Below are 12,913 nucleotides of genomic sequence, written 5' to 3'. Positions count from 1 at the left end.
CTCCAGCTTCCTTAGCCACCATGTCACCTGGCTGGCCCCCTGCCTTCCTATGATTTTTATCCTCTTTCTTTTATAGACCTGAAACAGTGTCTTTTACATAATAGGTTACTTAAAAATGTTTATTGAATTAGTAAGCATTTTTTATCTACACAGTTAACATTTTTTTCTATTATTTTTGTGAATCATACCACTGAAGTCATTCATTATTTATAGATTTTACTAGTTTAGTTTTATAAGGTACTCTCATTTTTCAGGTTCTTAAGTTTTATTAACTTTGTTCCTATATATTAAAAAAAGATCAGGCTTTTAAAAGACTTTGACACTCAAAAGTTTTCAACACTGTTGTGAATTTTTAAAAAACTTTATTAAGCTGTAGAGCCAAATGTTAGTGAAGGCAGTTATCCCCTGGCTCCTGTGCTTATGAATCAGATCATAACTATTTCTTTGACTTGGATTTGTGGTTTCTTGAACAAATTTAAGTGATGTAAAAGATGAGTCTTGTTAGGCGTTTCCTCTATTTAAAAAGTGTATCAAGGTTTTATTGTAAACAGGTTTCTCCAAGGAAACTTGACAGTCTCAGCTCATCATCCTAGGAATGAAAACCCCTCTGTATGTAGACATCTCTAAATTACTTTATTATTAAGCTGTTTTTTAAAAACTCATGTGTGTGTTGGTTTTTATTTTACATATACATGTATTTTCAAACTATTCCCAGAGTTTTTGAAGTAACTCCATTCTGACTCAGTCTTGCTGGTTATAGATATTTTCCTTTAGGTGCCTTTCCACCCACTCGGAACTGTGAATGCCTTTTTTGGGTGCTCTGGTCACTGAGTACATGAGTAAACGTCACATGCATGTGATACTGCTTGTCAGAGAGAGGAATTCTAAGACTTCCTCTTTACACAGAACAGTTTGACTCTGTACTGCTAGGCAGAGATGGTCCTTGGGACAGTCCTGCTTCCACCGAATGGTTACGGCAGAGACCGCGATGGGGCGCTGTGCTGCATGGGTGGTGTGGCCTCAGGCTCCTCTCTGCCTGACAGCGTGACAGGTATGAGACAGGGGAGCTCCTAGGGGACAGGAGATGGCCACAGTCACTGAGTGTGAATGCTTTCCATGCATTAATCTTGTTTGCATTCTTGGTCAGTAAAGGCTGATGTTACTTTTTCCTGGTATTTCATAGCAGCATCTCAATAAATGCTTTTTGATGGGGAGAATATATGGGTACTATAAAATATTTTGCGCTGTTAAGGTACATATGGTTTGATGTGAAGAACTTAAGCTGTTTTGAGAACTGTTGAATAATTTATCCAACTACCTTAACGTAGTTCTTAAAAGAGATGTTACAAATTATTGGCTTCTTAGAGATTATGTAATCAGATAAGTGGAATTCTGGCATGGTAAGTGCTTATAAATTACTTGAAAATGCCTAAACTGAGTTTTTAAATTTTAATTCCCCTGATTACTGTCTGACAAATTTCTAAGTAAACTGACGAGAAAGTCATTGAATGACTAATTAGAAAAAACTGTTTTTCATAAAATGAAACATAAGGTATAGAGGAATTATCTCTGAATTTGAGACTTAGTTTTATTATTCTGAGTTTTAACTTGTTTAATCATGATAATTTGTGCAAATGGCTATTTCTGTTTTGCTCTATTTTTGTTATATCCTGCAGGCATATTGATAGAAAAAATTAAAAAATGCCCTTCACTAATCATCATCATCATGTATTTTTGCTTCCTGAGCCCTTTTATGTACCGTTGGTGACAGCCAGAGCTTCCTTTTTTCATCTTAAGGCCATGATTCTTCCTTTCTAGCTGTGATTAATGGAAGACTCGTTAACTTGCTGTCTAAGGTACCTAAAATATAGGAGTCACTTCATGTTGTTTAAAAATAAAAGAATCCCAGCCTACACACGCGCGCTGAGGCGGCTGCAGCACATCTGACTCATCCCGACGTGTGTGTCTTAATCCACGCGGAAAGTGCACAGACAAAACCATGGGCCTTACGTGATGTGTACTTGCTCTTTCCACAGGCTTTTGTCTTGTTTTTGCTTTTATTTTTAGCTTGTTTTCCCCTGTTTATTAACTCTTTATGATTCCATATGTGTTTGTTTTTGGCCTCAGTAAAATATTTGAATGTCTTTTTCTTTAAAAAGTTTTCCTTTTGTTAGGTACGAGTGGGTAGGATGGCATTTAAGTGGATATCCTGTGCAGACGGACTGTACGGGAAATTGACCCTTGGTTCTATTTAGAACAAAAGCGTGAGTGGGAAGAAAGAAAAAAGGAAGGAAATCAGATATTTTTACCTCACCGGAAAAGACTGTAAAACCAGAGATGGGAAGAAGGAGAATGGAAGATGAAAAGGATTGTTTTTCTAAGTTGTGGTTCTTCTAGGGCTGTAGCTCTTAAAAGGATTTTTATCCTGTATTTATTACTTCACATATTTGAAAAGTATATAGTATTGTTTGGCCTGTGCATATCTTTTAAATTTAATTTGTGCTGTTGGTCTCACGATGTCTTCTCCTTTTGTCAGATAATACGGTTTTTAGGCAGCTAACTTGCCTTTAACAGTCTTCATTTGGGCTTAGAGTCCTCCCACAACAGATGAACCACATGTTTCAGGCATCTTTGTACGCTGACAATCTGTCACTCTACTGTCATTAGTGCAGAATTTCTGTTCAGCCAGTTTAAATGCTTATCCATTTTAAATTTTGAATCCTTTCCTGGCTCCAGAATTGTTTTTCCATCTTTCGTAGTATCCTCTGTGAGTATGGCAATATACATGATTCATTCATTCTACAAATCTTTCTTGAGAGCCTTATATATAAGCACTGTTCCAGTTCCACTGTACAGGAACACAATAGACAAAAATCCTTGTGTTTATAAAACTTACATCCTAGTGGGGGAGTTAGATAAAATACACAAAGATAATAATAAGCAAGTAAATATGTGATGTCTTTGGTGGTAATAAGGGCTGTGGAGAGAAATGAAGAAAGGAGACATGGGGTGTGAGTCAGATGCACATTGTAACAGGGCAGTCAGAGAATGCCTTACCACGAGGGGAACATTTGAGCAAATTGTTGTGAGGAAGGCAGAAGGGAAAACCAGCACAAAAGTCCTGAGCCTGGAGAATGCTCGACACGTTCAAGCAGGGAGCCTCAGAGGAAGATAATGAAAGATGAGCTGGCAAGACAAATTGCAAAAGGCCTTGCAAGCCCTTTAAGGATTTTGACTTTTAAGATGGGGAGACATTAACGTGTTCTGAACAGAGAAGTAATACAGTCTGATTTATGCTTTAAAAGATGGTGGTATGTTGAAAACAGACAGTAGGGAGCAAGTTTAGAAGCGTGGAAATTAATCGTTAGTCTAGAGAAATAATATAGGTGAGAGATGATCGTGGGGACAGGGTGGTGATAGTGGAGGGGCTGAGTAGAAATGGATATATTTTTGGCTTTGTATATATTTTTTAAGGCAGTGCCAATAGGATTTCTGATTGGATTGCATGTTGGTATTTGAGAACAAGAACAGAGTCACAAATGCTTCCAGTTTTGGGCTAGGTGCCTGAAAAGATGAAGTTGCCATGAACTGAGATGGAGAATTCTGTAGGAAAAGCAGATTTGGGGGAAAGAATGGAGAGTAACTTTGCATATTAAATCCAAATAGTGCTATTGGTGATTTCTAGTCTTTATATTCAGAAGCCCAGTGCAGTGCCTAGCATATAGTATTGGATTATCAGAAAAGTCATGACTAATTTTTGTATAGGAAAACAAAACAGAAAAATGGACCAGCAGGTGGCATTGTGGTTGAGGCACTGGACTCCCACGTGGCTGACTGAGGTTTGAGTCCCAGACCTGGCAGCTTGTTTTCTCACATTCTCTCTCTGTCTCTCTCTGTCTTGTCAAATTAAAATGATAATGAATGGTAAATGAAATAAAATAAATAATTTTTAAAAATATACCATGACTTTTCCGATGACCCAATAGCTATCTGCCTGACTCACTAGTGTCATATAGTTCTTACATTTTAATATACTGGGTTTCCCTAAGTAAGGTATAAATGTATGGCATTTGCTATTTTTGTCCTGATAAGGTTTAAGAGGGGGCTTCAGTGTCTGCTTAATGCTATCTCTAACTTGGTCATTGATGATATGAGAGTTCTTCAGAGTTTTTGTTCCTCCTTTCATTTCAAAGAAAGGAGACTTTCTTCTATCTATAATAAAAGGAACGAAATGTACATAAAACTGGACTTAAAAATGTACTTAAAAATGTACATTAAAAAAAGGTACATTAAATAGTGTACTAATTACAAAACCTTGTTTTACCACTGTCACTGGCAAAAAAATATTCATCTTTGTGGAGTATGTGATATTCAGTATGGACTCTAATAAATACGGATATTTTCTGTACTTCTTTTAGGTAGTATTTTTCATTTGAATAAAAGATTGGCGTTTTGTAGCCCAGTGGAAATTTTGCTGCAGTAGATTTTTTTTTTCATTACAATAAGGAAAAATATAGTACTTGTGACCCATTTTGTGACCCATGTTTCTTGGGGGACCAGCAGATGATACAGTGGTTACATCACTGGAATCCCACATGACCAATCATAGTTTGAGTTCTGGACTGGGAGGCTTGAAAATCATGCCAGGCACGTGTGTGTGCATGCCCAACATTCCGGGAGGAGAAGGGAGAAGGCACTGCAGTGTGGCCATCGCTCCTGAGAGGGTGATTTCTCACTTTCCCTCTTACTGTGTCTGCCTCTCTTTCTGTCTGAAAAGTGCATGCACCCTGAGACAAAAACCTCTAAACAGACAAACAAACAAACAAATAAATAAATGTTTCCTGGGGCTGGCAGGTGTCATGTCACGGTGGTTAAGGTGCTAGACTCCCACATGGTTAACTATTTGAGTCCTGGACCTGGTGGCTTGCTTTCTCTCTCTCTGGCCAAATTGAAGAATTATAATAAATAAAATTAAATAATTCTTTTTTTAAAAAAGTTTTTTATAATATGATCTTTGTTTATTTGGTAATCTTAAATTGGTTAGCTTGGTATATAATACAGCTGTTTCCATTTACTGTAACTTTGCATTTAAACAAGGAGCATCATTTATGCTTTAAATGAACCTTTCAGGGCCAGCCCATAACTTAGTGGTTAAGTGAGCCAGATTCCTATGGCTGAGTACAGTTCAAATCCTGGCCCCAGCAGCTTGAAAACCATGTTTTGTGTGTATCTGATGTGTGTGTCCAAAATCCAAGAGGATGGAGAAATAGAGAGGCGATTGCGGTGTGACCATGCCCCATTGCTGGGTCGCCCCCCCCCCCCATATCTGTCTTTCTCTTTGGTGAGCACATACCACCCCGGGGAATTAAAAAAAAGAAAAATGAATTTTTAGATGTTTGAACATATATTTATCATGATTTTCTTTTTAAAGGTTTTTGTCATAGGGTGAGTGTGCTCGCTGGACAGAGACAGACAGTGAAAGGGAAAGTGAGAAATCACCCGTCAGGGGATGGCCTTGCTGCCGTTCCTTTTCCTCCATTCTCCTCTTGGGATTTTGGGCACATGTGCACATGCACCTGGCATGATTTCAAAGCCGCCAGTTCTGGGACTTGAGCCACGGTTAGCTATGGGCGAGTCCAACCCTAACCATCATGTTACCTGCTGACCCGTATCGTAATTTTTTAATGTAAAATGAAAATTAACTGTGGAATTTTAAAATATACTCTATTTGAAAGAAGGAAGAAATATAATGAAGTGAAATAAACTTAGGGAGCAGCAAGCAGGTGGTATTTACGTGTGCCCAAAATCTGAAGAGAATGAAGGAAAAGGGATTGTGATGTAACTTTCCCTGGGCGGGTGCTTTCTCATTCTCTCTCTCTATCTCTATCTATCTCTTTTGGGAGCACACGCACCCTATAGCAAAATTAAAAGACAAAAGAAACTGGGACCAGCAGTTAGCTTAATGGCTATGTCACTGAACTCCCATGTAGCCGACCGCAGTTTGAGTCCCTGACCCGGTGGCCTAAACTCATGCCGGGTGCATGTGCATGAGTGCCCAAGATCCCGAGAGGAGAATGGAGGAGAAGGGATTGCAGCGTGGCCATCCCCCCTGGGGGGTGATTTCTCACTTTCTATCTCTCTGTCTCTGTCTTTCTGTGAGCGCACGCGCCCTATAGCAAAAACCTCTATAAAAAAAGACAAAAGAGAAACTGTTAGGGAGAATTGCATTTAGACAGTTAAAAAAACCATTTTTTTTAAAGAGTTTTTTTGCTACAGGGCATGTGCGCTCACTGGAGAGACAGAAAGGGAGTGATCAATCCCCAGGGGGATGACCATGCCTCAATCCCTTTCTTTCATTCTCCTCTCAGGATTTTGGGCATGCACGCACACACACACCTGGCCTGAGTTTTAAGCTGCCGGGTCTGGGACTCCAACCACAGTCGACTACATGGGAGTCCAGTGATGTAATCATTACACCATCTGCTGGTCATATAAAACCAGTTTTTAAACATTGTTTAATGTGATTTTAAAATTAAGATGTATCTTAGTGTTTCCTATCACTTGTATTTTTGTGTAATCTGGGTATTCATTCAGCTAGCAATTATTAGATACATGCTACATAACCCTTGGATAGAAAAGAGATATAGTTCTAGATACAGTTTTTATCTTTAAGGAGGACATTGTGAAGGCTGAGAAGACAGTATAAGTGGAGATACTATGTAGAGATAAAGAGAGGGCAGGTCAGCTGGTGGCATGATTGTTATGGAAACTGGATCTCACATGGCTGACTGTGCTGTTTGAGTCTGGAACCTAGCACCTTGAAGAACATGCCAGGTGTGTGTGTGTGTGTGTGTGTGTGTCTAAAATCTCAAGAGGAGAATGGAGGAGCAAGGATTGCAGTGTGGTGCTTTCTCATTTCCTCCCTCTCTTTCTCTGCCTCTCTCTAGCAAGTGCATGTGTCCTATAACCAATTTAAAAAAAAAAAAAAGAAAAAGATACAGGGCATTAATGCAGCAAGTGCAACGCTTTTGAGAGCACGGGGAGGGGATGTGAGGCTTCCCAGGGGAGGTTAGTTTTTTTTTTCTTGGGTGGGGGGAGGTTAGTTTTGAGCTCAGGGTTATAAAATGAGCAGAAGTCAGCCAGTCCAAAGAAAGGTGGGGTGAGAGCAGATTCCAGATAGACTGGACTGTGCGCACAGAGGCCATGGGGGAAGCAGCACGGTGCACGTGAGGTTTACAGTTGGAGGTGCGGAGTGGGGAATGGCAAAGCTGGAGAAGTAGGTGGGGATCTGATCATGGAAGACTTTGGAGGTCATGACAAGGAGATGTGAGCTTGATGGTGCACTATTGCAGAGGCTTCAGAAAGTGACCTGGTCCAATTTTTGTCTTAAATAGATCACTTTGCCAGCTGTGTGGAGGATGGATTTGAGGGAGACAAGACTGGAGGCAGTAGTCCAGGTGAGAGATGTTGGGGATCTGAACTAAGGTGTTGGCAGCAGAGCTGGAAAAGAGGGAATGGATTGGAAAAGAAGGAAAAACCACAGATTCAAAGGTTTCTTCCTTCAAATATGATAAAGATAATTTTTAAATAAAAAATGTGTAAAGGGAGAGACAAAGTGTTACTATATGATATAGGCAGATGGATAGCTTGCTGTGGCAGACAGCAACTAAAAAGTCCCAGTGGTCAAGAAAATTACCATGGGAAGAACCGTGTGTACTTTTGTATATCCAACCTGGGCTGTGAGAAGGTGATCTTTAACTAAGATGGTGTAGGGATCGCCTGTCACATAGTATGAGTAAGTGTAGGAATCGCAAAGCCTCATGGAAAGAAAAGGTTTTACACAGCTTCAGCCATTACACGTGGTAGAAACTCCATAAATGTCCAATAATGGTGATATTTTCTAAGCCTTTCAATTTAATTATTGTTTTTTTTTTTTAAATTCAGTGCCCAGGAAAAGAAAATGGAGTTTTAAAAAAAAAAAGCAGCCATTAAAAGAACGAATAATTGCAAGCTATTATTTCATAATGTATAGTAACGTAGAGGCATTTTGGAATGCCAGGAGTATTTTGCATTAAACTAGAATACATTTCTTTTGTTTAGCAGATAATTGTAAGATTGTTTTTCTGGAAGTGATATTTCTATAACTTTTCTCTATGTAAACAGAGGTCTGGATTTATATGATATGTACAGTTACCACACACAACTATTCTCTGTCTTCTGCAACTTGTTGTACATGGAGGAAATAAAGGAAGACGGGTAGTTGGGGAGACATAAAACAAAACTGTTCCTTCTGTAAAACCACTACCACCACAGCAAAGTATCCTTTATATTGTATAAAGCTAGTAACCATTTTTTAAAGATTTCTTTTGTTCATGTTGAGAAAACTTTTTCCTGTTCATTTATGTCTGATTTTGGCACATATAGATGCATCAGGACTAACCACTTATTTTGTAGTCTTATCTCTGAATAGCTTGTTATATTTTCAACAAATGAGTTGTTTCTTGTGTTCATTCGTTACGACTCCACAACTTGTAGTTTTGCCCCACTCTGGAGCCATCAGTATCTGCCAGCTGCTGGAATACTGTGTATGTACCGAGTTGAACTGAATTTTCAGCTGTCGACTTCATTGTGAATTCCTTTCCCTTTTTATGTCTTCTAGAAGCCTTGCACCGACCCTATGGCTGTGATGTTGAACCCCAGGCGCTAAACGAAGCCATCAGGTGGAGCTCCAAAGAGAACCTGCTGGGAGCCACTGAGAGTGACCCTAATCTCTTCGTTGCACTTTATGATTTCGTAGCAAGTGGTGATAACACACTCAGCATCACTAAAGGTGAGGCTTCTATGTAGCATCCTTTCACTTCCCAGTTTTCATTAGTGGTTAAGAAATAAAGGGACTGGGACCAGCAGTTAGCGTAATGGCTATGTCGCTGGACTCCCACGTAGTGTACCGTGGTTTGGGTCCCGGACCCGGTGGCTTAAACTCACGCCGGGCACGTGTGTGTGTGTGCCCAAGATCCCGAGAGGAGAATGGAGGAAAAGGGATTGCGGCGTGGCCATCCCCTCTGGGGGGTGATTTCTCGCTTTCTGTCTTTCAGTCTCTCTCAGTCTGTCTGGCGAGTCTCTCTCAGTCTGTCTGGGGAGCGCCCCCCCCCTATAGAAAAAACCCCTCAAAAAAAAAAAAAAGAAAAGAAAAAGAAAAGAAAAGAAAAAGAAAGAAAGAAAGAAAGGGACCGGGGCCAGCAGATAGTATAATGGTTGTGTCACTGGACTCCCATGTGGCAAAATAATCTCTCTCTAGAAAAAAAAAAAAAGAAATAATGGGACCTAGTCTAGCTTTGTCACTGTCTAAAATTAACTAGGTGATTCGGGTCCAGGTACTTTTGGTTCATTGTCTTTTTTCACCTATGTATGCCATGTTGCTCTGTAAGGTTGTAAGTAACTCTGTTTTTTAAAGTTTAGTTAGGATAAAATGAGAAAAGCACTTTAGAATAAAATCTTCAAAATATATACATAAACTTTCCTTCTGTGCTGTATATACCAGCATTGTCTACCACAAAGGTGAGACTTACTTGGCATCTAGTAATCTAACTGTGGCTAAGATTAGTCACATTGCTAGACTCCAGTGCATTACCAGTTCACAGTGAGATTAAGCACTTGCATCAGAATCGGCAGGTGGCGTGGTGATTAAGGGCGCTAGACTCCCACATGGGCAACTGCAGTTCAAGTCTCGGACCTGACTGCTTGCTCTCTGACTTTCCCTTTCTCTCTTGCTCTGTTTGTCTCTTTTCAAATTAAAACAGAGTTAAATAAAGTAATTATTTAAAAACAAACAAACTTGTATCTAATAGGGCAGGAGATGGTATAGCAGTTATGTCACTGGGCTCCCACATGGTTGACTACAGTTTGAGTCCTGGACCCAATGGCTTGAACATCACGCTGGGCACACGTATGTGCGTGCCCAAGATCCTGGGAGGAGAATGAAGGAGAAGGGATTGTGGTGTGACCATTCTCTCTGGGGTGATTTCTCACTTTCCTTCTCACTGCTCTGTCTTTTTCTCTCTTCCGGCAAGTGCACATGCCATAAAGCAAAAAAAAGAAAAAAAAGAAAAAAGAAAAACAGTTAAAAAAAAACTAAAGAAGAACTTGCATTCAAACTGTAACCCAAGCACATCCCTGAGCATGCTCTTTATTATTTAGTTCAGCTAACCTTTACATTTTTCAGAGCAAGACTTTTTACATGAGTGTAGTATTTGAGTCTTTCACATTCTGGCACAAGTTTCTACCTTGTGGACCAGTTTTGAGTACTACTAACCTAGGCAACTTAAATGCCTGTCCTTGGTGTTTTTATGGATTAAGGGAGTGAAAGTAGGAAGTTTCTATTTTAGTAATATTCTCAAGCCAGAGTACTTTATTTCAGTAGTAAATTCTTATAAATGGGAATTCTAAGAACAGGACCAAGTAAAACCACCCATTACTGATTTTTTTTAAATAAGGACAGAAAAGTGGAACTTTTATAGGAAAAAAATAGGAGTATGGGGACATTCTCATGTGTGTGGATGGGATTGCTAGTCTGCCTTAGCTTCTTTGCCTTTTGAACCTTTGCAAGCGTTCTACTGAGAAAAACTGCCTTCCTGGGTAATTTTTAACTAAATGAAATTGTAGCTTGGATGATCACAGTTGACCTTTGAACAACATAAGTTTGAACTGTGTGAGTCCACCTATAGGTGAATTTTTTTTCAATAAATAAATGTATTAGGTTGTTGAGAAAGTCACTTTCTAGATGACCCAGTATTTTCTCTTCCTCCTGATTTCTTTAATAACTTTTTCTTTCCTCCAGCTCACTTTATTGTAAGAACATAATACATAAAACATATAAAATATGTGTTAAATGACTTTATTTTAAAAGTCCTAGTTACCATCCAGGCCAGTAATACATTATTAGAAGATGGGTTTGTGAGGAGTCCAAATTTATACATGGGTTAGCAACTTCACGGGAGTTAGCTCCCCTGACTCTTATATTGTTCAAGGGTCAACTGCATTTATCAAGACAGATACGTTTTATTTAATCTGACCAGAGAGAGAGAGAGGAAAAGTGAGAAGGCAAGCCACCAGGTCTGGTACTTGAACTATGGTTGGCCATGTAGGAGTCCAGCACCTCACCCACCACACCACCTGCTAGCCCCTATACATCAGTTTTTGAAATACAGCCAGATTAATCAAAAGCAGAACTCCTTCAGACTGAGTTTCTCAAACTGGAGTACAGATATGTCTGAGTGGAAGTGATTGCACCTACGCATATGCCCATTTTCAAAGGCATTAGAAAAGTAAAAGTGCCGTTTTTTATCTCCTGGTGGCAATTGTGCTTAAAGGTTTTGGGTGGTTTTGAAGAACAGATGGTGATGATGTGTGTATAGGGGGTTGTGTTTATGCAGTTGAAGGAAAGTTTTACAAAGTGTGAAGATAAAACAAAGGACCTCAGAGAAATTCGACGCCGTGCAGCAGTCTCTCTGAGCTGCAGTATACTCTAATACTTCAGCGGAGAAATGTGTGAAGCAATGACTCAGAAGATTCTTTCACAGGTATAATTTTTCTGTCAGTTTTTTTCAAGATAGCTCAGTCACCAAGGAAACACTGATAAAGACATGTCTTGATTCCTCAATTTCCAGTTTTTAAAAGCAGCCACTACTGTGCGGCTCTAGGGTGAGAGTTCCCTTTATCTTATGGCCAGCAACACTTTCTCTTAAAACCTATCAAATGCCAGATTTTCATGTCAGGTTCTTATTAATATAAATGATGTCATACTAAAGCAATTTTTAAAAGTTTTTTTTATGTTATTTGTGCATGTATGCACATGCACAAGGTGGGGGCAGAAAGAGAGGGAGAGGAACACCCCTAACAAGGTCATGTCAAACTGCAAACCCCTTTCTCCACCACTCTAGCTCATCAGAATTTGGGGCATATGTATACACCCAGTGTGTTTCAGGTCAGGGGTGTGAGCCCATGGTCTGCCATGTAGCCTCCTGCACCGCAGTTTAGCATGCCACCAGCTACACCATCACGCTGGACCTAAAACTATTTAGTATATTTTTAAAATAAAACAACAATACTTTGATTCCTTCTTCTTCTTTGAAGATGATATTTTGCTTAAAATTGTTAAAAAGGGGCCAGCTGATGACATAGTGGTTAAGGCGACTGGATCCCACATAGCTGATAATGACTGTGTCGTTCAAGTTCCGGACTTGGCAGCTTGATAAACATATGGGTGCATGTGTGCATGTCCGAAATCCCAAGAAGAGGGGGAAAGGGAGGAGGACGGGTTGCAGTGTGACCTGCCCCATAGCGGGTAGTGCTTTCTCATTTTCTCTTTTTTTTTTTGGAGAGGTTTTTCGCTATAGGGCGCGTGCACTCGCCAGACAGAGAGAGACAGAGAGACAGAAAGCGAGAAATCACCCCCCAGAGGGATGGTCACGCCTCAATCCCTTCTCCTCCATTCTCCTCTTGGGATCTTGGGCACGCACGCACACGTGCCCGGCATGAGTTTTGAGCCACCGGGTCTAGGATACGAACCGCGGTTGACTACGTGGGAGTCCAGTGACACAGCCATTACACTAACTGCTGGTTCCCTCATTTTCTCTCTCTTCTGTCTTTCCAGGGAGTACATGCACTCTCTGGCAAAATTAAAGGATGCATTAAAAAAATAAAATGCTGATAGGGCCAGTGTTTGTATCCTACTAGTCACATCCCTGTTAATTTCCGTGGTAGTCAAAATTTAAAGAGTGGAAAATTTTCCTGATAACTCTCAAAAAGAGAATAGAACAAACAAAACCCTAGGGTGTTTGACTGTGTCCTAACTATGATGGCCTGTCATTTCCATTTTTTTTTTTAAGGAAACAACAATATTAAAAATTTTTTT

General features: G+C 39.8%; 1 protein-coding gene across 3 annotated transcripts in view; it reads left to right on the top strand.

The window, feature by feature from the left end:
* Positions 1–916: 916 nt before the first annotated feature.
* ABL2 (ABL proto-oncogene 2, non-receptor tyrosine kinase) overlaps positions 917–12,913 on the top strand; it is a 61,770-nt gene continuing 49,773 nt past the window's right edge. For 2 of the 3 annotated variants that reach the window (XR_333631.3, XM_006142299.2), the window contains exons 1-3: positions 917–1,051; positions 7,395–7,457; positions 8,660–8,830. Coding sequence is in view for 2 of the 3 variants with exons in the window: in XM_006142299.2 (XP_006142361.1) it covers positions 937–1,051; positions 7,395–7,457; positions 8,660–8,830 (349 nt within the window). In the remaining variant the exon portion in view is untranslated. The remainder of the gene's footprint in view (positions 1,052–7,394; positions 7,458–8,659; positions 8,831–12,913) is intronic. The other variant, XM_014583906.1, reaches the window with a different exon arrangement.

This window comes from Tupaia chinensis, unplaced genomic scaffold, assembly GCF_000334495.1.
Source record: "Tupaia chinensis unplaced genomic scaffold, TupChi_1.0 Scaffold000074_1, whole genome shotgun sequence".
Classification (NCBI taxonomy): Eukaryota; Metazoa; Chordata; class Mammalia; order Scandentia; family Tupaiidae; genus Tupaia; species Tupaia belangeri.
This window is presented reverse-complemented; position numbering and strand designations above follow the sequence as displayed.